This window comes from Lepisma saccharinum, chromosome 15 (genome assembly GCF_977018435.1).
Source record: "Lepisma saccharinum chromosome 15, izLepSacc3.1, whole genome shotgun sequence".
Lineage (NCBI taxonomy): Eukaryota > Metazoa > Arthropoda > Insecta > Zygentoma > Lepismatidae > Lepisma > Lepisma saccharinum.
This window is the reverse complement of record NC_139243.1, coordinates 4,665,501-4,691,980: the sequence shown is the minus strand read 5'-3', so window position 1 is coordinate 4,691,980 and position 26,480 is coordinate 4,665,501. Positions and strand designations below refer to the sequence as shown.

Below are 26,480 nucleotides of genomic sequence, written 5' to 3'. Positions count from 1 at the left end.
AAACACATGACTTATTACTATATACTAAGTATATAATTATTATTTACTATTATACATATATTAATCAGAGACATAATGAATTTAGCCAAGGACTTGTTAAAGACTGTTTGGAAATCCCCTAAAAGAATGCAAATATTTAGGAATATTATTGATGTGAATGAGAAGTGGCCATACTAGACTGCGACCACTTTGCCCTCGTCTGGACGTTGAGAGCCTCCAGTATGCAACAGATCTTAAGGAACTATGAAAACCTTCTCAATTTTCTTGAGAAATTTTCTGAAGAAGATTCTACTGACGCAGCATTAAAATGTGCTGGATACCTGGAGACAATGCTTCACTTCAAGACATTGTTCTTTCTCTCCCTCTACTGCCATGTGATGGGTCCAATAGAAGAGGTAAACTGTAAGATTCAGTCTCCACGCGTTGGTGCTACAGAAGTGGAATCAAAACTAAAATACTTGATTGATATCTTTCAAGAAAAGCGAATGTGTTTTGAGCAGTTCTGGCTGAAATGCACAGAGGGCAAACCCAGTCTCCTTGATGAGCCAGAATTGACGGCCAACGTCACGTCCCTAAGAGACTTGAAAATCCTGATGCTGCCAAACATCACAAGTTCTACACTACAAAATAGTATTATAAATCAATATACACTGACGTGTGTGATACAGCAAAATCATGTGTTAAACAAGGACATGAATCTACAGGACTACAAAAAATAACAGCCGTAGAGAAAGAATGCATCTGAACTGTGAACAGTTGCACAACAAACTTTCAGCAAATGCGGCGAGAATTCCTTCGCCAAGATTTGGATGCCGATAGGCTCTCCTTACACATGTCCATGCTGGGTGATATCGCCAAACACAAGAAAGTGGTTCTAACTACCATGCGTGACATAAGGAAGTTTCTTTTGGAAGCCAGCGAAGACAGCACCCTCCAGGATCTTCTGCTTGAAGTTGCCAAATACAATGGTCCTCACGATAGTAAGAACAGCCACAGTCGAAAGGTCATTCAGTGCTATTCGCCGACTAAAAACATATTTGAGACCTACAATGAGGCAGAAGAGACTTAGCAACTTAGCGGTACTCCAATACATCAAACTGCTTGATAATTTGGACCTGAGACCGCTCGTTAATGAGTTCATAAAAAAATAACCCACTGCGTAGAGCAACTTTTGCTTTATTTTTAAATCCTGTTCATATGTTTTTGTTGTGTATGTCACTTTATATCTTAGTGTACATGCTATTTTTTTATTATTACAAAATGAAATTTATAAAGTTAAATATTGTAGCAAGAACAAAAAAAGTAAAACTATTTTCCTGCGATTTGTGTTAGCATTTATGTAAATAATTAAATAAAACTGTTAAATATTGTAAATATTCGTTATTTTATGGGTACGTCAACACTAAGGTTATTTGCAACCCATTACATGTCTGTTGCGGACATTAAAACACACCCATGCCCTCGCCGGGACTCGAACCCGAGACCTCTGGATCAAATCGAGTTGAGTCGACCACCCAACACGCTCGCCTACTGAGGCCGGCATAAAACTGTTAGGTTGGACTCTTAATGTAAATACATACTTTTCAATAAAAATGTTAATTGTTATCTAAAAAAACAAAAGACATAAAGAGACTTTGAAACATTTTCTAAACGTTTTTCATGTTACATTTCATTTGCATGAGGAATATCATAGCTGCTTAAAAACTGCTATACGAAGACGTAATTTTTATTTTTAAAAAAAGGGAGGGAGTGAGTCATTCATTAATTTATTTAAGAGATCAGAGCCCCCCCAATAATTTTGACAAGTCGGCGCCAATGGTGGTGGTAGTAGCATGCATGTAATACTCGATGATTTCGCATACCATACGACATACTGTGTGCGCTGTTGTGCCATGATCACCATGTGGCTGAAGTCTGTAAACCTCCACTCATTCGAAACTTACATCCTTTGTGCTTATATTACAACAAGCTGCTCGGAGATACGTGCATTAACCTCTTGTATGTAAAGGTTTACTTTTCTGACATCTCAAACGGTTCACCCGGTAGATCCATATCTTTCGTATTTCCGAAATTACAGGGGTGTAAAATTAGCCACTTTGACCATTTAAAACATCTTGTTAACTTTAAATTGCAATATTTCGGCAACCGGTGCACCTATAGGAGTGATTTAAGAGGCGTTGGAAAGGTGTTAAAGGGCTCTATCACACGAAATATTACATGCTTATTTCAGGGTAAAAAACAATTGAAGGTGGTGTAAAGAGAACTTTGGTGGCCATTTTCTCAAAAACATGTATTTTTAATTTTGTTCTTTTAATATATATATAATATATATATATATATATATTAAAGTATATATTTATTTATTTATTTACTCAGAGTTTCAGATACAGTCTTATTTGGCCATTTTACACTGAAACAACAGAAAGTAGAAACAAAGATAACAAAAGATAAAAACAATAACAAGATGGGATAGATTTACATGTTCTTGGTCAGTAATGTACAAAAATTACTTTCTGTAAGGAAAATATCTACATCTAGGGGAAGTTTGTTGAAGATTTCTGGCAGCCTGTAAAACAAGGAGCGTTGTAGAAGGGATAGCCTAGTGATTGGGTTGTGGAAGAGTTGCAGGTTGCGCGTTTGCTTTTGGGGTACCCTAAGTGTGAATTCACTGATTAGAGGATCTGTTCTGATTTTGTCATTTACAGTATTATCTTGTATAAAAATTTCATGTTAGCTAGATCACGACGAATGGTTGGAGTGTGAATATTCAGAACAGCCATGGTGTCTGATTTGGATACATGTCGAAAGGAAGGTATTCTATGGCGAACAATTGCAAGAAAGAAACTGAGAACAGAATCTATTCTGGTGAGATTGGTTTTTGAGGCCATTGCCCAAATTGGGGAACAGTATTCAAGGATGGGCGAGATGAAAGATTTAAAGAATAAGCAAGAGATGATCGGTTTTGAATTTCGCTAAATCTGTATAGAAGACCGAGAAGGCGCGTGGCTCTTTTAGTGGTAGCTATAATATGATAATTAAAAGTGAGTTTTTCATCCATGATAATACCTAGGTTCTTTCGAGTGGAAACTTTTTGGATTGGATTGTTTTCAATAGCGTAAGCAGACAGCACTTTGTTCTTTTTTAGGGAATAAGTAAGGGAAGAGCATTTCTGAGGGTTAATTCTAGATTCCACTGACGACACCACTTAATAAGTTCTGTGAGAGCATTTTGAAGAATCGTCACGTCATGATGGGATGAGATCTGCTTGAAGAGTTTACAATCATCCGCAAAGATATGTACTCAATAACAGTACAAAATTTTAAAATGTGGGGTTCCGAGGTTACGTAAATAACTAAATAAGGAAAATGAAAGCATACGGTGCCAAACATCCGAAGAGTAAGGAATTCCCGTCCACTCAGTTCAGCGTCTCGCCTTCACGCATCGCAGAGTAAACCGGAAGTTGATCCATATTAAGAGGGTCCGAAGAGGTTTTTCGTCATTGTCTCCCGCCAGCGCGGTCATCGCACATGAATAAAGATGCCGAGGGAATGCGGAGATGAAAGAGACGATATTGGGCCCAGGAGGCAAGGGAACAAAGATTATAACGGACGGTTGCTTTCCTTTTACAGCCCTGCTTAAAAACCGTGACCTGCCCGGGAACCTTCCTATGCAAGAACAGGGACTGCCTCGGGTTGTCGATGCTGGTAGCAGTCTTGTTAAAACAAGTCCTTGTTCTTCCCCATATGTTGTTTCCTTTCTCTTTATTGATTGATTGTACTTCTCTTTTCTGCCACTTTTGCATAATCGCGACGTTGAGGAATGTGTGATGATATGATGAAATTGATGTAGACACATTCACACAAAGAACAGCCATGCCCTGGCTAGGATTCGAACCCAGGACCTCTGGCGTCGTAGCGCGCTGTGCTAACCACTCCGCCACGGGGGCTGGCTTTCACTTCATTGTTATTGTTCATCTTCACATACACTCCCTCACTTTGTAGCCGTTTGGAGTTATGAGTTACTTGGTTACTTGTAATTTAGTTGCTAGTAATAGTTACTTTTTCGAGTTACAGTAACGAGAAATAAAGTAAACTTTTACAGTTACTTTTCCTTACGTTTTCGCATGGAAAGAAATTTTCTTAGCCAGAATTTTTTTTTTCAGTATTTTGAACCAAATGTTCGCCTGAGAGAATATTTGAATTGCCAATGAAATGTCATAGTTTTATCATTAAAATCAAAAGTTTCTCCAAATTCCCTTTGTTGCTCGGCCTCTGTACCCTTCTGGGCAAGTGGTGGGGTTAACAACTAGTACTTTTCAGATTTGTTCCCCTAACATATCCAGATAGTTAGGTTTTGTTTTGATTTTGGTAATGTTACTTGTCTTTCCAGCTATTTTTGGATTTATGGATAATCGCGAAGTTGAGGAATGAGTGATGATATAATGAATTTGATAAAGGCACACTCATAAAGAACACACATGCCCAGGCAGAGATTCGATCCCGGGATCTATGGCGTCGTAGCGGGCTGTGCTAACCACTCTCGCTACGGAGGTTGGCAAGATTTCCAGACCAACACTTGCAACATCCTCCGTCGTCGACGTAGACACGCACCAGCACGGTGAGCGCGTTGCGGAGAACGACATTTCGTAATGTGCATAAATTTACCCATAATGCTAACTGTCTCTTCAGCGGAGAGATGAGACTCCATAGTTCTCAGGGATCGGGTGTTAAAAGAGCTTCTCCAAAGATTTCAGATGAAATAGCTTTTACCTCAACAGAACAACAGGTGATGAAAGTTTATTTCCTTAACAAAATAATAATATATATACACATTTTAAAAACAAAACTACCCAGGGTTAACAATAATAAGTACCTTGAGAAGCTTACTCATTAATCTTACTAAAATTATCCTATACATATATACAAGTAGGGAAACGGAAAAACGCATTTCCTACTTCAACCGTTTCTTACAAAGCAACCGAAATACTTTCCCATTATTAGGTAGGATTAAGCCGAAACTAAATGTTATAAGGGCCTTTTATCTCTTTCACCAGAAGGTGGAGTTTAACTTCTCTATGGTGCTTGGAGACTCGCCTCGGAGGGCACCTTCTCTCGCCCGCAGGCGGAGTCTAACTCACTTGCCAGCCAAGCTTTCCCCCTTATATACGGTCGGCGATGCTAGCGTAAGCGAGCGGGAAAATATTGAACTACCTATATTAACATTAAATAGTTACAAAAGTTGATTATACGTAGAGGTGGATCCGTCTATACTTGTGACGATCCGAGTTCGTTACAATCTTGAACTGACAATATTTACATTAAACAGTTACAAAAGTTGATCATAGAAGCTAACAAACTTAGAGGTGGATTCGTCTTTACTTGTGACGATCCGGGATCGTTACACACTGATGTATAATAAGGTAAAAGGTACGTACCCCTGTGCCTGTTCACACATGCCATGAAGGCATATGGGCTGATGTGGAGGTAGAGCTCTTGATTTCGGCCATAGTTGGGATGATGTGATCAGCATCACGCCCGGCCGACTTTACCCTCCAGGGTTGCCCTCAGGAACCCATTTACAAGGCTGGGTGGGCCTCAGAGCCGAGCAGAAACAGGGAAGTGACTGGAAATTATCCTAGTCCAGATCACCTGTCCCGGGATTCGAACACAGAGTGTTCCATGTGGTGGCCAGATGCTCAGAGCTACCGCAGATTATCTAGAATGAAATAACTAAGATCCGAGTTACTTTTTCAAGTGATTAACTGTGACCAAGTCCTCAAATAAACCTGAGCTCAAATAACAAATTTCTGGAGATGTTTCTTTTCTTGTTCGTCCCAAGATGTCTGCAAGCATTTCGAATGTAAGGGCAGGAGGTTGAGTTCAACGGAGAATTTATAGTCCTCCGAAACGGAGCATAAAAGGTCTTCGCGTTTCAGACTTTTTTCTCGGCGCCACAGTTATTCCAGAAGAGAGGAAGTCCCATGCAAAGAAGCAAGGAGAATAAAGATGCATTTCATGAAGGACGATCACCTCTCGTTGTGCTTGCGAGGAAGGGTTGATGGGATTTTAACGAACAGTTGGAATAGATTTTTTCCCCTTCTCTGGATGATCTTCCAGTAATTGCCAATTGTCGGTCATCTTCTCAGGGCTTTAGCTTGCTTTGATGACGGGTATTGTTGCTTCGGATGATTCTCCTTAACGTGTACTTTATTGCTTCTTCGTGAAGAGTGTAGCATTTTCTTGCAGTCTGAGCCCGGATGCGAAATTTATATTCCCATGCGTACCGGTGTCGTAAGTCGAGACGACAGTTTTCGAACTCGCTTCGGGCCCATGTGCAGTGGGATCCGTGAGTATTACCGTGCAAATTATTGTCAACAGCTTCTTTTGAGTTTTCTTTTAATTCTTGAAGCTCTTATTGGATCAAATAAAGTGCACGAGCATGGTGATGGACGATTTGCACGGTAATACTCATAGATCCTACTGTACATGTCAGGCCCGTAGCCAGAATTGATCTCGGGGGGGGGGGGGGCTTTGTAAATCAACTCCATTTTTCAAAAGTTTAACAGTGTTAAATTAAGCTAAATTATGTGTGGGGTGGGGTCATTAAGTTACATAAAGTTTAGAAATACTCCCTCTGTCCCATAATTATAGTCCGGTATGCCAAAATGGTAGTACAGAAATGACAGACGAAGAGGCAGATGGAAAGCACAATTTGTACTGATCCTTGAGTAGTAAAGTTGTATGACTCATCCCCTTGTTTCATGTTCTTCTGTATACACCAATGTCACAGTTTGAATATCGGGAAATTATTATGAGACAACGAAGAAAGGTGTACCGGACAATAATTATGGGACAGAGAGAGTATCACACAAATACTACTCCCTCTGTCCCATAATTATTGTCCGGTACACTTTAGTTTGTTGTCCCATAATAATTGTCCGATAGGCAAACTGTGACATTGGTGTATACAGAAGAAGAAAATTAAACACGGGAATGAACCATACAACGTTATTACTCAAGGATCAGTACAAATTGGCCGATCAAGTATCCAAAAGAATATAAATAAAAAGTCACCATTTTGGCATACCGGACTATAATTATGGGACAGAGGGAGTACATTTATTCCACATCTTTTAAAATATCACTTGAAGTGTTAATTGGCCGCTACTGAAATAATCCATTACTACACACTCCATACTACGTTTGATGATACAGATATCACACAACAAAAAGGGGCAATATTCAATCATAGTGCCTAGCGTACATTCCACTCCCCGGCAGAAACAATAAAACTCCCCTTCGTTCCCAAAACTTGGGAGCTGTTAACCTTTGACGAAGATGCGGAGGGAATGTGCATAATGACATCAAAGTCACGGATTTCTGTATAAATGGGAGGTTGCAACAGAGGCAACGAAGGTACAGATAAAGAAGCTCCCCTGTGAAGGAACTTTCTGAAGTCTAGAGAAGAGAATCTAAATACTTGCCGCTACTAGACTTCTTATAAATAAGATGAACGAATGTAATAGCTGCTGTTCATGCTCCCTGAATTTATCCTTCACCAAAGTTGTGAGCAAAATAATATCGGCTGTCTACATATTCACTCTTCACTGCAAAGAAATTACACAAAATAGTTTTACCTAATGTCAAGAGGGCTGACCTCAGTCTCAGGGGGGCTGACGGCAGTTCCAGGGGGGAGCACCCCCATGCCCCTGCCTGGCTACGGGTCTGGTACATGTGTATATCGACAACAGACTGTACAGTAACACTTCTGGATTGTAACGATACCATTAGCTTTCAATGGGATTGTGACAACCCAGAAGAGTCCGTGACTGTACATACCAGGGATCCTGGGTTTGAATCCCAGCGTGGGCATGGATATTCTTTGTGAGTGTCCCTTCATCAATTTCATCCTATCATCACTGATCCTCATCGGACGCTAAATAACAGAAGTGAAATCAAACTGTGCACACACTATGTAGCTTAGCAGTGCCGTGCGGAGAAAACTGTCGTTAGGCCGGGAGTTCCTAAACTTTTTTGTTTCAATATTTTTCCGCGCCGCCCAAGTCGGAATGTAGACTTATCTAACACTGGCAAACCTCAGTTTTAGGTTAGGTTGCTTTCCTTAAGTAAAAAGGAAACAACATTAAATTCATAAACGTTTCACATGTACAAAGTACTATGTAAACACATATTTGGAACAATCCTGTCATTGATTGAATTTCATTGAAAATATTGGAACATTTCGCGGCACGCTTGCGTTAGGCAATCGACTGAATATGGTCCCATGTCATACAAATATATAACTAACTAACTCTCTAGCCTTCTTCAACCCGAAGGTTCATGTATGCAGCAGCACAGGCCTTCAATCTGTCCCTATCCTGAGCGAGATCTATATACTCTTTTCCATCCCTACCGATTTCCTTTAGGTCCATCTCAACGTTATCCCTCCATCTTCGTCTTGGTCTTCATACAGGTCTCTTCCCAACAAGAATCCTGTAAACTCCTCTTTCCTCTCCCATTCGTGCCACATGGCCTGCCCACCTAAGTCTTCTTGATTTAATCATTCTAATAATATCTGGACATGAATACAAATTATGTAACCTTCTCCACTCACCTGTCTCCTCATCCCTTTTAGGTCCAAATATTTTCCTAAGGATCTTATTTTCAAATACTCTCAATTATTTTCACACCCATATAATAATACAAGCAAAATTACTGTTTTGTATATTTTAACTTTTAGTTTCTTAGATATTAAACGAGAAGACAAAAGTTTAATAAGAGTAAAGTAACATGCATTTCCTGAATTAAGCCTGCTTTTCATTTCCTCTTTAATATCATTTTCATTTGTTAGTATTACTTCTAAGTACTTGAATTTGGAAACTGGTTCAAATGAGTTGTTATCAATAATTAGATTTTGATTATTACCTAACACTTGGTTTCGGCCTGTAAGAATATATTTGGTTTTCTCTTTGCTAATTTCCAAACCAATCTATATATAGCAGTAGTAATGATTTGAGTTTGGTGCACATGTATCGAGACTGTATCTTCAGTTTAAAGCGGGATTCGAACCACCGTTTTTCTGAACCGGGTTTGGAACCCGGAACCCCGTGATTATAAGCCGCCGTTAGCACTACACCATCGGTAGTTTAAATGGTAGTAGTCATACATTTACATTGTCTCACCACACAGACTTTTGGCGAAGTGGGTAGCACAGCGCAATGGGGTTTTAGGAGTCCCGAGTTCGAATCCTCGCCTGACATAGGCTTTCTTTGTCAGTGTTCCTGTATCCAATTTCATCATATGCATTGTATTGTTAATTTTGAGACAGAGAAATAACAATTGTCTTAATTGATTTTGTTTTAAATGCATGAACAATTGTTTGGAGGAAAGGGAGCGTGCACATTTGAGAGACAATTTATGTAATTTTTGCTGTTGGTTTATTGTGAGATGGATGAATTGGTTCTGTACTGTATTTCAATAATATATATTGTATATAATATGTATTAAAGAAACTTTGAATACGTACACAGTTTAGTGTCCACGTCGCTCCATGTTGCATATATGTGAAACATATATCGTGCATGAAAGTTATACATGTTAATGTATAAAATAATTATATTTGTAATGCATTTATCAAGCATTTTCTGTCTCAAATATAATTTGTGTGCTTGTTTTCCATTATGAAATTGAACGTGTTGAAGAAATAATTGAAATCCATTGTTCGAACACAAATGCTTTAGCATCAACTTCTACCCCCTTTTTGCATAATTCACGAGGATAATAACGTCTACTACTACTACTACTAATAACAATAATAACGATGTTGGTCCCGACTTGGGCATGGATGTTTGTGAGTGTCCATTCATCAATTTCATCATGTCACTCATCCCCATCTTCGCAAATTAGCCAAAAGTGGCACAAGAAGCGAAGTAAAATAAAATAAATCAATAATAATAATAATCATCATAATTAAAATATTATTAACACTATTATTATTATTAGTACGTTTATCCTGGCACTTTCTCCCCGCCCGCCCAGACAAAAAATCGTGGTTGCGCTTCTTGATTGTAAATTGAAACTCAGCATCTTAAATTAAATATTTTAATTATATTACGCATACCGTTTAATTGAATTATAATTTTTTGATGTTGGATCCACATAGACCCTTTACATTATGAAGATGTTTGTGTGTGGATGTTGAGAGGCGGTGATACGTAAGGTTGAAATGGAGAAAACATCTGCTTGAATTTTTGGAGAGTTTGCCTTGAAAACTGGGAATTATACTTGAATTTTATCATGGTCCTAGAGTAGCCACCCTGACAGAGTAAAATCTAAAACCACAAGTATTACAGTAAAACCTCGTTAATCCGGACTAATGGGGGGATAAGTTGACCGTTTTAACGAAAGTCCGGATTAACTGAAATAACCTAAAAGAAGAGTAGAAAGTGCATTAAATCTCCGTTTATAGCAACAAAACCCGTTTATTATGGTGTATTTAAAGGGCATAGGCCTAAATACACTATACAGTACAGTACAAAGTCTGCGGGAAACAGAATTTCATCAGTGGTTCACTGCCTTTTCTTTGGGAAGTTCTCTTGTTGACTACTAACCACATTTAAAACCTTGCATTCTGACTTTTTTTCCCTTTTGCCTGTCCGGATTAAGCCAAGTCCGGCTTAAAGTCAATACCTCATTCCTGTCCCTGCAGGAAAGACAAAGCCAGGCACTATTGTTTGGACAGTATGTGTTTCTTTAAGTAATTTTTGATTTATCGTTCTTGTTATTTAACGTCGCTTTTCTTCACTTTTGGCTAATCGCGACGATGAGGACGAAATTGATGACCGGACACTCGCAAACAACACCCATGCATAGACCGTGATTCGAACAAGGGAGTCCTGGCGTCTTGGAGCGCTGTGCTAACCACTCCACCACGGAAGTTGGCCGTAATATGCTTGCATGTGAACAACATTAAATTGAAGCGAATCGCCAATAATAATTGATGCAGGAAGACAATACTTTCAGATATAAGTACATTTACGTAAAACTAAAAGTTAATTAGAAAGAAAAGTTGATTTGGTTTGTAAGATACCGCGTTTTGGAATACATAACGTGTTTAGGAGCTGGGGGATACCTGTGGCTAACTTTCTATCGTAATGCCTACGCAACAGATGCGGTGAGAGTAATTGGAAATTAATTAGTGGCCCAAAGCGACGTGGAAGTATTCAGGCGACGGAGAATTGTTAATCGTTCTCTAGTTATTTCGTCAAAAGGCGCCGCTGAAGGTTGAGCCGCGTGGGTCTATTCTGAATCTACCGTGCATTGTTGCGTGTGCGCGTTGTCCAACCGCCTACGCACCTTGACAACAACGCAACCTTCCTGATCGGCAGTTAAGAGTTTGTGATTGTGACGTGTTGGTCTTTGGATCTGCCGCAGTGAGTATATTATTAAAGCTTTGTTTCAAGTTCGTTCTGTGCTCTTCGGACATCCCCGATGGCGTAGTGGTAACGTCGTCACTTTGTAACCAGTAACCAAGGATTCCCGGGTTCGATACCCGATGGAGGCACATAGTGGTTCGGATCCCACTTTGAACTGTAGGTTCAGCGCTGATTAGCCTATATGTGCAGAAGTGGGTACTACTTTACTATACCGGAGACACCTATCAATGATTTATTTCACAATTTTTTACAATGATAACGTACTATTCTGCGTTGCAGAACATTTATTTAGGTGAAATAATGGATTTCTAACGAAAATAATGTCTATTTCTTACATACGATAGCCCCACGAACCATCACGGGGACGAGGTATGCCTACTAGGTTAGGTTAGGCCTGTTAGGTTAGGTTCCATTAGCACTCCTTTCGTTCAATTAAGCATATACGGACAATACGAGAGCGTATTGTGCTCTCATGCAGGAAGCAGCAATAGCGCGTCGGAAATAGATTTTCGTAGAAAACCACATGCATTCGCATTAAAATGGATCAAAACTACATTCCCGAACATCAACAACGCTACAGAAAATGATTTGCGTAAGTACTTTCTCCTGTAAATTTGAAGAAATCCGTCTCCGGTATAGTAAAGTGTTACCCAGAAGTGGACTTAAAACTCATACCTGTTCTCCTAAAAGTGGGGAATTTTGGAGAATGCCCTTTGCTGGCACAGTCTAAAGAGTCAGATGTTTCACTTGAAGTACGGGCACAGTGTCTAAAGCGGTTTTCCAACAACCTCCAAGGAGTTCCCGAGCACTTACAAGGCAATGGTTTCTCCGGCACACAGGGTTATGGAAAATTCTCAGCCCTAAAAGATATTACATACAGATTTCACGTGCATTCTTGGCCGACACGTGGAGTGGATCTACAGTAATTACTAAGTCGATGAGATTCACAAATTGCGTAACGGCTTTCGGTGAGGAATTTCTCGCCGTTTCAGGAACGTCTTCCTGTAAAGAACTTTCAAGAAATTCCCTGTCGTTGTTTTTCACTCTTTTCCTTCGTCCCTTCCACTTCAGTATAACTAATTACAATCAATGATTTTCAGTTACAGTTACTTGGATCAAAAAGTAAAGTTACAATTACATGGATCAAAAAGTAACTGATTTACAGTTAGTTACTTTTTTTTTTTTTTTTTTTTGGCTTCGCCTTTTGTGTCAATTTTGGCTAATTTACGAATATGGGGATGGGTGATGATATTGATGAATGGACACTCACAAATATCCATGCCCAGGCCAGGATTCGAACCCGGGACCCCTGGCGTCGTAGCGCGATGTGCTAACCACTCCTGCACAGGGGCCGGCACAGTAAATTACTTGAATCACAAAGTAAGTCATTAACAATTACGGTTTCTCGTATTTGAAAAATCATTGTAAGTTACCTTCACATTTCGAAATGTTCTTGCAGACAAAATACACACAATCAATGATAGTTAATTGTTGTAAAGTTAATATACAGGGTGTCATTTTAATGGCGCCCATGGACCACAGAAACGTGTAGAGGACATTAAAACAAACATCTTTTCTCATTAATATTTTTCTCGCTGGTGCGTCGTTTCGGTGCTACAGTGGTTCAAAAACGCCCGTTTCGCCGCCTGAATGCTGGTAACCCAACACAACATTTAATCGCATTTGTAACGTCATTTCCTACGGCGAAACGGTGTATGGCAGTGTTGCAAGGAACGCACAAATTTTGGGAAAATTGACAGACTACGAAGATATGAACGCGTCCAGTACACCAAAGATCTAGGGTATCACGGACGACCAGCCAAAACACCAGAAGGTTAGGAGGAATTGAACCAACGATACAAGAAAGGTAGAAAAACAACGTATTTAACATGAAGTTTCAATATAGAATTTTGTGGAATGGAAAAGTCGAAAACTCCAATTCGATTATTTAGCGCCTCCCCGATGGCGCAGTGGTAGCGTCCTCGCATTGTAATCAAGGGATCCCGGGTTCAATACCCGGTGGAGGCCCATAGTGGTTCGGATCCCACTTTGAACTGTACCCGATGAGCCTTTCTGTCGTAACTTGAAGTTGCGTTTTTTTTTATCCATAAGGAATTCATGGGATTCTGAAAATACTTGTTCGTCATGTTTTTGAAACATTTTGTCTAGCTTAATGATGAACTTGAAAATATAACGTGGGGAGAAATTCATACCCCCTTGTATAGTCGGGGTTATATTTTGTAGCCGTCCTCATTCTGAAGATATTGAAATAATGTGCGAGATGTCACTCTTCGCCTCAAACACACCCTCAGCATACTTTGGGATGGATACACTCTGCAAACATACTTGTGAATTGAAATACAGTAGACTCGCGATTAACCGAGGCTGCGTTTTAACCGAGGGAGTGGTTGGAAAACATCGCGCGTCATAACGCATAAGATCATGGAGAAAGCTGTATGGCTTGGAGAAATCCAACGAAACTTTGCCGGGATCGGACAATGAAAATGTCTCCCAATTCGTCCAGCTAGCTAATGAGCTACCAGTGGAAACGCCAATAGAAAATGAAGACGTCCTCGAGTTGTGTAACAAATATCAACAAATGGAGCTGACTGACGACGCTATTGTTGATATGGTCATCAATCCTGAAGAAAGTTACGAGGAGCACGACACCGACGAGAGCATCCCGAAAATATCACATTCTGAGGGACTGAAGGCGATCGAAGCTGCTATAGCCTACATTGAACAGCAAGAAGAGTCTACGCCGCTTGATCCACTCGTCCTACAGCGTTGGCGTTACATCGCAGCGTCGAAGAGAGGAAAAAGGTTTGTCCAAAAAACTATGAAAGACTTTTTGAAAAAGTAATCTTCTCATTTATGTTGTACTAGTAATAAATAATTACTATACAGTTTTAAGTGTTGTTTCGTCATATACAACCTATTAGCACATTATCTCCGTATTATCCGAGTTTTTCAGTATCCGAGGTAGTCTCGGTCCCAATTAGCTCTGATAATCGCGAGTCTACTGTATTAGGAATGGATAATAAACCTTTTTTTCGAGCAAGGCCTCATCTTCTGGAAGCTGTCAACTCGCGGCAAGCCACGGCACCTAGCGACCTGTTGAGTGAGATGAGTCAAGGCAAAATGGATAATATACCTTTTCCTGCTCCCACAAAAATAGGCAATAATTAGGCTGGAAAGTTCATACGAACTAACCGATCACTGACCAAACTGCTACAGAGTACTACTGTATTAGGAATCTGCTCACAAAAACGTATTTCAGGTCTCAGTTAAAAGCAGTTTGCTTTTCGGAGGCTAGCGTCTTCCCTGCCATTTCGTAACTCGGTTGTTTCCTAAGATCTTGAGTGCGCTTTGCTGTATCTGTTCGGGCTTTCAAGATTTCTGGTAAGATGCCGTGCGCCCACATCACGAAGCTTCGGGAACGGGATGTTAGCATGGGCGCGAATCGTGCTCGCCGGAGAGCAGTGATTGAGAGATCTTCCGAAGGGGATGAAGACGTTGTGTATCAGCAGCCTCCAAATTGGAAGCAGAGAGACGCCGCTCCGCCATTCTAGTTCTGGTGGATGTTGGAGGGAAAACGTTGGTTCCACCACGGCGTGCATTTCCATTCGTCACGGCCCTCCAAGCCGAAAGCTTCCACCTCCAGAGCATGCAGTGTTGCAGTCTCCTACAATTTTGACCAGGCATCTGAGACAGTGGCCGTGTCCGAAAGGTGCATGCACATACTTGAAGCGAGGATCCTCCGAGTATGCTCTTGGAGTGCGGTCTTCAAGTCGTGAACTGCAAGTGAAAGTCTTTCGATTTGCACTTCGACTGCAGCGCCAAATACGATCAGTAGATAAAATTGAGTACTCGTTGTTTTCCTTGCGTTTTAAGCACTTATTTTTCACCATAGAAATCACATAGCATTTTCAAATGTTCATACACATACATTTCTACACCCTATAAGAACTTTGACCACCAACTTGCTGGCCCATAACGATTTTTAAACAAATGAACAACGAGTGTGGAAATCACGTGACCGAGTCAGCTCCCATTTGCACTGCGAGCTCTGCACTTGCGTACTCCTGTTCTTGGCGCTTTCGAACTGTACTAAGTGACGTCACTTCCTTCAAGACCATACTTCAAGTCCGTACTTTGTACCTTTCGGACAGAGCCATTGTAACTTACAGGTGCGTTTCACCTACGTCACAAGCTGTTGCATTGTAGCTTTGAGCAGTGTAAGCGGTCGGCCGGGAGATCTTAACACAGGCATTCGTGATTTAAAGCAAGCGTGCAGCTGGTACAGATGTAACGAACATTACGTGGTAGATATTTCCTTGTAAACAGCAAATACAATTGGCCGCAAACATGGCGGCTGTGCGGATCCGCCAATATTATTTACTTTAGAAACAAGTATCAATTAACTTGTAACTGTAGATAAGAATGCGTATTATTGGCATCCTTTCACACATCGACGTGAATTACATCATACATACACAAGAATTGAATTGTGTTTTATGACGTATATGTTTGATGGCAATGTTGTGGATGGTTCTGCTTCTTTTTATTTCTGATAAACAATTTTATTTCAACACCCCAGAGTAATTTTCTTGCATGTGCACATGCATCTGGACAAGTACTGACTCGACCAATTAACGCATGAGAGAGGAAGCGAGGGCGTGGAGCGGAAAATGCGGCTGCAGCTACCATCCGCTTGCATCAGCGCGCACTGCTTTGCTCTGCCCACTCGCTTTCTCCCCTTCACTACCACATGGTCTTGCTCCACGGATTCCAAAGATAAAGTATAGGTAGTTCTCTATTAGTAAACTTCAAAATTATTGGTTAAATTAGGTTAGTTTTCATTCCCATGTGCTTTCAATAAAATCTTTGGGTGGGGATATTTTTTTTTGACCAAACTGTAGTGCTACCACAAACAAGAGGACCTTCGGGCCGAAGCCTTCGCGCATCTTCCCCTCCATTCCTTTAGTTCGGCCTACGGTGAAGCTTCCTCCACCGTGTTCCTCCCCTCCAAGCGCGAGTACAATGTAGGGATGGCCAGATCCAGATCCGTTTGGCAATCCCACATGAGCGCTTCTTTGGAAAGTAAGAATGTGTTTATAACATATTGTTACCTTCTAATATACATATATATAGTGTGTGTGTGCGCGATTTGTAATTAATACACTTACTTAGTCTTACACTTTGTAAATATATAACACTGCATATATTATAATGTTTTATTTAAATTTTTAAAACTGTAACTGTAGAACAATTGTATAATTTTTGTGTAACATTTCTATCTTGTTATATGTGTTAAAGGTTTCATCCTGGAATGGAATGTCTCACATTTATGTGTGTTTCAATTTCCAATACATTGGAATGAATACATATTCGTTTCAATGGCATTTACAAAATCACCTCTGACATTTTATGTTAAACAAGTAAGATTATTTTTGTGCACGAGTGTGTTAGCCGATGCGTAGCAAAGTATTTTAGGAACAACACTTGAAAAAAATTCTTGTAGGACTAACTAATGAAACATTTCTTTGTAATCGAAGATCATAATACCTTTTTAAGGTGTGGTAATATTATAATGGGATTGAGATACGAAACTCTCGGATCCGTTTGGCCATTCCTAGTACAATACTCAGGACACGTGGTCCCTCTATAATATCCGCATATTAGATAATTTTCTATCCGAGTTTCAAATTTGATTATTGAAATCCTGATATTTTAATTATCAGACGGAGTGGTTAGCACAGTGCGCTTCAACGCCAGTGGTTCAGTGTTCGAATCGGCGTGGGTGTTCTTTGTGAGTGTTCCTTCATCAGTTTCGTCATATAATCACTCTCACTCATACTCATCTTTGCGCCGTCCCCCGTGGCGGAGTGGTTAGCACATCGCGCTACGACGCTAGGGGTCCCATTATGTTATTATGTCACTCATCCTCGTCTTCGCAAATCACCCAAAAGTGGCACAAAGAGCGAAGTAAAATAAGGTAAATCAATCATCATCATCATCTTTGCGTTTAGTCAAAAGCTGCAGAAAAACGAAGTAAAATAAAGAAACCAGTCGAACTAGGAAAAAAAAATGACCAGCAGATCTATATTTTCGAGTAAGTTTTTGCTGAAAAAGGCCAAAGGTCCAGTGACATTTGTCAAACTTGCAAACAAAATAACTTTAAAAAAAGGTGTAATTGAACTTTCTCTCTGAATAGCGTGATACTTCGGTAATACTGTATTTATCGCATGCTGTACTTGCGTTATTTTCAAAACGAAAAACTATACTCTGTCCCGGTTATCTCTGGAGCAAAACCGCGCACAGCGGCAGAGAAAAGGGGGGGGGGATCGAGTGGGCAGAGCGAAGCAGTACACGCTGCCGCGAAGGCTGGTAACTGCAGTCGCTTCCCCCTCCACGCAATCCCATTCCCTCTGACGTGTCCATTGGTAAATTCCATCAGCGACTTATGTATTTTTTTCCTTTTTCTTGCAGGATGGTGCTAGTGCTCAGCGGGGTGTTGCAGGAGGAGTCTCCGCCCGACTCGAGGACTCTGTACCTCAACCATCCCATCTACAAGGACTCGGCGTCCCAGCTGCTGGCCATCCCCACCAAAATGGTGGGCCCCGTGGGACTTCTCTACGTCCAGCAGAGGGAGTATGCGGCCACTGTGCCTCAGGACAGTAAGTTGTGCTATAGTTCGACTACTCTCATAATACCTCAATAATATTAACCAGGCCCCTGATTTTGATGACATGTGTGACTGTCCTGCGGATCCGCACAATATAATTAATTATATGTTTATTGAAATTATTAATTTCATATTATACAAGTCACTTTCAAATAACAGTTAAAAAATGTATAATAACTACTTTGTACAACGTTAATTATGTTTTTTTGTTATTTATTGCGTTATACGCTGTATAAATGAGGTAATATTTGGAATTCTAACGTTGCTACAGCAACGAGAATCAAATAATGAAATTGGAAATAGATAATAGCGAACGGCATATTAGTCAGTTATTCTAATACTACTTAGACCCATAGAAGTTGTACCTTCACCTTCCCGTTATAATTCGGATTATTTTTGAACGAAATGTAATCGTGCAAATGATTGACTAGTGAATGTCACGCATGTCATCTTTTTTTCTATGCATTGCTCTTAAGTACAGGGTAATTCAATATTAATGGTACAACTTTACACAGTTATTAAGACGTTACTATTTAGGATAGAAAATCAGACAAGGCCTCAATGTAAAGAAAAACTGTGGAAGTTTCATTCCCACTTAGCGGGCTTATTCTGCTTAGCCGATGCTCCACCAGGATCGCCAGTGTCGCAAAATGGCAAATGACCAGCAGAAGGCGTATTGTGTGTTGAAGCTATCGAGAACTGACTCGATCACAATGGTGCAAATACATTTCCGCATGTTTTTCGGTAGTAAAACATATGGTTCACCCTTCCGAAAGATTTGCCAAAATTACAACTGTGAATTGTTAGTGCCTTCGAAACCGTTGACTTGTTGTCTCGTGCATAGCAAGGACTTGATCATCGTTCGGACCTTTTCTGCGTTACACGTGGTCCCATGTTGAGTCTTTATAATGTGAGTAAAATTTCCAGAGTTCTTCTTTATATTTATTTATTTATTAAACAAATGATGCAGAGAACATTGCTCCATTGAGGCTTACATATATTTGTGCATAACATAAATTGTTTCACTAATTACTATATAGACGAAACCCTCACTCCTTTCTCCATTGAGCCAGTAGGGCTCTTTTGAATGACTGAAGTGATATATTGTTTATATCAACGCTCGGATCATTTGCTACCACTTCCATTATAAGTTTTACCCATTTTCCACATCCGAGATATCTTTACATAGTTGATGCCTTGTCTGATTTTCTATCATAAATAGTAATGTCATAATAACTGTGTAAAGTTGTACCATTCATTGTGAATTACCCCGTATTAAAATCCTGAATACGAACCTCTGGTGATTTTATTGTGCATTTTCGTCATAATTTCATTATTTTAAGTTTTAGGTAATTTTTGGTCGTTCGGGCGCTCTAGAAGCTGGCAGGGGAAGTGGGGAGCGGGGAAGCGACCAATCCAGCGCGATAAGACGAGTTTCACGTAGTGCTTTTTCCGGCCGCGTCGTGTCTCTCGGCGCCACTGCTGTGTCTGGTTGGTCTGTTGCGTAATCCTCGCTCCCCACTTCCATTGGCAGAACTAGGACCGGCCGCCGTAAGAACTGAAAAGGGCTTTAACTCATTTTTAGCCCGGAACTTACAATTATCGTCTGGATGTTGGAAACAATGAAAACAAGAATTCTATTGCCACCCGATTGTAGGAACTAAGTAACATGCCGTTCAACATTACATACTGCAATACAGTAAAACCTCGTTAATCCGAACTAATGGGGGGATAAGTTGACCGGTTCAACGAAAGTCCGGATTAACTGAAATACCCTAAAAGAACAGTAGAAAGTCCATTAAAACTCCGTTATGATGTATTTAAAGGGCATAGGCCTAAATATACTGTACAGTACAGTAAAATGTTAAGCAATATTGTACATACAACGCAGTACGTACGTACATTATTTGGGAAGTTCTCCCATGGACGTTGGATGTACATATTCTTAGCCGATACGGAGCAATATGACGAATGTGATTGTTGAATTCTAGCCACATTTAAAACCTTGCATTCTGAGGTCTGGATTAACGAGGTTTTACTGTAATTCTGAATAAGATTTTTATGCCTAAAATCCACATACATCTTGTAATTTCAGTTCTAACGTTACAAAAATAAGAACTGTGCCATACTAACTGTCATACCCTGAAATAAAGACAAAATTTTGAAGTCATTTTTTTAGGTCATTTTATTGCAATAATAATACATTTTTAGTTATATTAATGGGTATATTATTTGTAATATTGTAGTATTATTTATGGTAATCATAATTGTTAATACATGAAAGGTGTAAAAGATGGTGCACGAAGGAAAGTAGTCTATTTGTATTGTTATTTTACGTCGCATTTCTTCCAGTTTTGGCTATTCGTGACGATGAGTAGATTAAATTGATGAGGCTACACTCGCAAAGAACACCCATGCTCAAGTCTGGATTCGAACCTTGTAACTTCGGTGAAAAATAATTGAAAAGCAAATTTTAAAACCCAAGATTTTTAAGATAACAAAAAGGTTCTTATAAGACAGGTTGATTAATATAATAATGCATTAATTTTCGTACACACTGTTAATACAAGACTGACTAATGCAAATATAGTTGTATCTTTATACGGAAGTTCGGTGGAAATTGATATGGCAAATGACATACAAATATTCTATTTTCATGTTAGTGCTAATAACACCAGTTCTGACTTTCTTACCAAGTCTTTCTGGGAGTGTAGGCCCCTAGAGGCACTCTTTAAGTCCGCCCTAGCTCGCGTTGCGTGAAATGAAGGGACTTGCCATCGCAGGCTTGACTTGTTACTGTTTTAAAGACACACATGTAATGAATCAATCACCTATTCATAGGACTGGTTTAGTGTTTGTGTTTAGGGTAACACTTTACTATAGGTGTGACGGATTTCTTACTTTTTACAGGAGAAAGTACTTGCGGAAATCATTTTCTGTAGCGTTGTGGAAGTTCGTTAATGTAGTTTTGATCCATTTTAATGCGAATGCATGTTGTTTTCTGCGAAAATATATGTCCGACACGCTGTTTCTGCTGCCGCCATTTGCTTTCTGCACGAGAGCACAATGCTCCTTGTTTTACATTACGTAAACCCCGTTGTCAGTGTTTCAAACTCTCCGTGTTCTCACTATAACATGACGTGTCGAGTATTTTTTTTAACTATGCTTGCCTAACCTAACCTAACCTTACGGAAAATGGTTTGTGGGGCTAACGTGAGTGGTTTGTGGGGCTAACGAGAGTGGTTTGTGGGGCTAACGTCAATGGTTTGCGAGGTATTAGCATAATTTCAAATCCGGGCACGAAAGTAGGTATTTTCCGGTGAACAAGGTTGCAACACTGCACAAATCGACTAAACACTATCACAACGCGCGATGAACCAGTAGGCTATCGCCATAATGTGTGTTACAGAATCGAAATAACTACTAACAGTAAGTACTCGTAAATGTAAGAAATAGACATTATTTTCATTAGAAATTCATTATTTCACCTAAAGAAATGTTCCGCATTCCAGAATAGTACGTTAGCAATGTAAAAAAGTGCGAAATAAATTATTTATAGGTGTCACCCCTATAGTAAAGTAGTACCGTGTTTAGATTTGGTAATGATTTGCTTATTTTTAACTGATATACTTAAGGAACATCTTCTTTATCATTGCAGAGAACGTCAGCATCCTGGGATCAGATGATGCAACAACGTGCCTCATCGTCGTTCTTAGACATTCAGGTAAGTCAGTTCGCTCAATTATTTGCTTAAAATTACCTCGGTTACACTCTTAATCCACTTGCTATCTTTCTTTGCTCTTGACTCCATATTGTTCACATATTTTTTCTGCTTATTTTCTATTCTCTTGTGCTCTCATACTTTCCACCCGATTTCCTTCCCCTGGTGTAGTTTGCCCTTCACTTCGCATCCTTTTGCTTCTATATTTTCTTTTCCATATTCGTTTTTCTTGCTTTCCCTCTATACACGTTTCCTTCCTTTACTCTATACAGTCTTCATGGACGTCCGCAGGATTCTTTCCAGGGAAGGGCAAGGAAGGTAATTTTTTTTCAGGTGGGGGCAAACAAGGCACATTCTCTCCAAAAATAGTGTTGTTCCCTAAAGAAACATTGCTTAAATTTGAATGTATGATGTTCATGCAATTATTAACACATATTATTGTGGCTAAAATGAACTTATATGTGTGAAATGCATAATTGTTGGTTGACTTTCATTTTCCAGGGTGGGGGCCCCCCTATTGCCCCCCCTTTCGGACGCCCATGACTGTCTTGCTATATCTTTCTCTCGCATGCCCTTGCGTTTTCCTTCCCTTTCTCCTATTCTCTGTTTTGAAGCCGTTTTAATTTTCGTTCTTTTCACTTGTATCATAATACTTGTATTAAACTTTCTCTTGCTTTCACATTATTGTTTTCTGATGATTTTCTGTAATTTGCTTTCCTTCCTTCATTTTGTTCTTACTTTCTGTTTTTCTTGTCTCGCCGTGTTTCATTATCTCCTCTGTCTTTTTCACTCTTGTTTGTTTTAGCCTTTCTCTCTCTTTTTTTGTATGGCTTTGTCTCCATACCTGTCTCTCCCTCCCTCCCTTTCTTTCTGTCTTTCTCTCTCTATCTCACCCTATTTCTTTGTTTCTCTCCTTTCCATATTTTATCTCCCTACCCATCTCCGTCGCTCTCCAGCCTTTGCAGATCCTTGTCCTCCACAGTCAATCTCCGATTCTCCTTTTCCAGCATCTTCCTCTCTCTCTGTTAGAGTGCTGCATCGAGGCCGTTTTGCTCGATCGTCTAATAGTTCGCACGGATGACGCTAGATGGCTTACGGAATGGACAGTTTCTTCGCTCGAGCGAATAACGCTCGAACATTCAAACGATCGTAGGTCACGTATAGTGGGCCTTCAAATATTGATCCTGAAGTCAAAGACGCAGTGAAATATCATACCAATACATAGCAATATACCGGGTGGCCAGAATTAAAGTTACCCAACCCAGAGCCCTCTGTAGTCTGTTTGAGGCATCGTAGAACTCTGAAATTTGGTGAATCCACCATGCAGACCATGGGGAAGACAATGGCGATAAAAGAAGTTCAATTTTCCACCACCAGGTACAAATGTGGCGCTGTACTTCCATGATGGGTTGTAATAATGACGTAAACTGCTCCAATTGGTTATGGATTTGCCTTTACCTTGCAATCTTGCAATAAGCGTGAGATTATTTTCTCGCAACTTCCAGCCACTAACAAATGTCTTTCTAATTAATAACTCAGCTAAATCACTTAACGTGATTATTTGTACAACCCATCATGAAAGTACAGCGCCACATTTCAACCTGGTGGAGGAAAAGTGAACTACTTTTTTTATCGCAATCTTCTTCCCTAAGGTCTGCATAATGGATTCACCAAATTTCAATGTTCTACGATGCCTCAAACGGGCTACAGAGGGCTCTGAGTTGGGTAACTTTAATTCTGGCCACCCGGTATGAAAATGGATAGATGATAAAGAGCTGAAACTACCAGGACGAATTTTGACACATATATTTGTACGATTATTGTCCCATTGATATTCTCGACCGTGGGAGATTCGATCGAGTGTTTTCGAGCGAGAGTGGTCCAATGCAGTACTCTCTGTGCCACCAAAGTCCCTCTCCACCACCCACCTTCCAATCTCCACATGATCCATCCATCTCCGATCTTTTCTTCTCGTACCGGAAAACAAATTAGATTTCCAGTGCATTTCTTTCCCTCGCGCCAGAGGCTCACGGAGTCGATTAATTTTCCCCGCGCGAATTCCAGCGCCGCATCTTTTTCGGAGCAATTTAATAAATAAGGAACGAGGAAGCATCGCGCGCCCATAATTGGTCACAGGAGGGAAATTAATAAGACGGAGAAAGTTGATTCTCCGCAGAAGAAAGATGACCACCTCTTCTCTTCTCTCCCAGGCGTTGAGAATTGTCGAAAACCCAGTTCCCACAATCCTCCAGGTAGGACACGTCACGCCCCTCTAGTGGGAACAGGTCCAACTACTACTCCTCCCAATGGATGAAGCCTTCCTTAACATGGTTGCCAACCCTTACACCTTTTTCATGCTGAAACGATATTATGTCGTATCTCTATATTAAAGTCCCGATGGATATTTTGGCGTGTATCGGCAATTAGAATATGACAGTCATTGTGAAGTACCATAACTTTTATTATTATGATTATTATTATTTATTATCTCCATAGGGTTACAGTTAAGCCATACACATTTCATTTTGAACAAAATTAATACAAATAATGACTTCATGCCCTATATAGTAAAAAAAAATATGCAAAAGCTACATCTAAGGAAAATGTGATGAATTTATATTAGTATATATAGTGTTCTATAGTAGCAATGAAATAAAGAAAGTTTGAGAGTTATACACATTTAGAAGAAAAGAAAGTGTAAATGTGTGTGGGTTTGGATATGAGTGTGTATGGAATTGCTGTTCGAAGTTTTAAGTTATGAAAGAAATTCTTCCCGTAAGGCATCGAGGAAATATTTGTTTGCGTTGCAATTCCTGTTGGAATAGCGATCCGCAACACTATTGCTCTATCTAGGCAACGCATTGCCGTAAAGAAAGGAGGGGATCATGGGGACAGAGCTCCTTACTATGGATCTTATATTATTGAAGTAAATAGTATACTTTTTTTTTAGCTTCATTTTCTTATTCGTAATTGCGTTCAAGATGTTTCAGCAGTTGAACTACAAGTCGTGTAAAGATATTCTGGATACGGTTTTGATGCAAGAGCTGTTGCAGTCTGCGTGGGAACTGAAATAACACCGGAGAAATTATGGAGAAGTGTAATTTTTTCAGAATAAGCCCCCCCTCCCCCCCCCCCCCCCGAGGCAGGTCCTCAGTTCTCTCGATCCGTGTTTAAAAATGTAGAACCCCTTTCAGTGCTCTCATTTATCTCCATCCCTCCCCTTTACACGTATTTGTAGAGCGACATTGAGTCAACAGTTGCACTATTTCTTCCGTTCAAGACTCGCACTCAGCAGGTCACAGGTTCAGATCATCGTACTAGTAACTATTGTTATTATTTCTACTAATGAAGTTATCCAACGACCTTATCCCTCCCCCTTTTCCTAGATCCTGAAGTACTCACTTCCTGAAAGGCGTTGTGTGCTTTGCCGGTGGTAGAAATTGCCATTCAAAAATTGCTATTAAAATTCACTTATCGCCGTAAAGTTAGGCAACACACATAACATCTAGCACGGAAGCTATTATTTCAGGATCCAGGTGTTCCATTTTCATTGACAGTGACTGTAGATACTAGAAAAATTATACATCTAGTACAGTGAGAAAGTTTTATATATATCATTAAACTGTAAGCAAACTATCATTTAAAATAATGCCAAAATGCATATACAAAGACTTTAACATGATCAGTATTTTGTATATTATTCTAACAAAATGTTTACTATTTTTGCCTATAAAAGTTATTGAATTTACATACCGTGAAACAGGGTCGTACAGATTTTGGCATATTCCAATGTGCCCTGCAAAATTCGTAGCGAGTTACAACACGAGAATTATACGCGAGGAACACTTTGTCCTTTATAAATGTACTGAAGGAATGCCAAATAAATTCCAAAATATTAGGGTGGGGCAAATACGTCAGCATTTTCGTGACAAAGTTACCCCAGCAAATGGGGGTAACTTCGTCATCTGTGCTTACGTTCCTAGCAGGTCAAAGTTACCCCCATGAGGAGGTAAGATCGTCACGCTTCCACGACCGTCCTTAGATCCAGAATTGCGCACAAATCTCCCTGACCTGTTTTGCGCACAGATTTTGATCGAACGTAGCCACTTTGATAGCTTTAGAGTCTGTGCGCAGAACTGTTTTTTTTCTTTAGACAAGAAGAGAGAAATTAGAAATAAAATAGTAAATCTCTTAAGGATTAAATAAAAAATATAATTTGACCAGTAAATGTAGCAAGTCAAGGTACAATTTTCATACCAATTTACATAATACAGTAAGTCACTATTGATGTTTTCAAGATACAATTTTCATACCAATTTACTCAATAGTTAGGTTAGCAAAAACACGTGTAAGTCCACACATACAAACAAACAAACACGACAGAAGTGAGAACGGCTTGAGAACATTTTACATCTGACAACATCGCCTCATTTCTTTGTGCGCAATCCTGTACAGTGTGACAGCTTGTCAACGGCTTTCGGATACCGCTGATAAAACCGGAAAAGTGTGCGCAATCCGGCTGTAGCCCTTTCCCTTTCCGATCAGTCGTAAAAAAGCCTCCTGCACCTGATCGGAGGTATAGTTCTGATATTACCAACTACCTTCCTATATGTCCTTGGCATGGTGCACGAGAAAAT

General features: G+C 39.9%; 1 protein-coding gene across 5 annotated transcripts in view; it reads left to right on the top strand.

Annotated features, from left to right (window-relative positions):
• Positions 1-26,480, top strand: part of Ntan1 (N-terminal amidohydrolase 1) — a 383,084-nt gene that overhangs the window by 290,455 nt on the left and 66,149 nt on the right. For 4 of the 5 annotated variants that reach the window (XM_083136527.1, XM_083136529.1, XM_083136524.1 and 1 more), the window contains 2 exons: positions 17,927-18,114; positions 21,781-21,846. In XM_083136527.1, the coding sequence (XP_082992653.1) occupies positions 17,928-18,114; positions 21,781-21,846 (253 nt within the window). In that variant the 5' untranslated portion in view covers position 17,927. Of the gene's footprint in view, positions 1-11,379; positions 11,432-17,926; positions 18,115-21,780; positions 21,847-26,480 lie in introns of those variants that run through there. The other variant, XM_083136528.1, reaches the window with a different exon arrangement.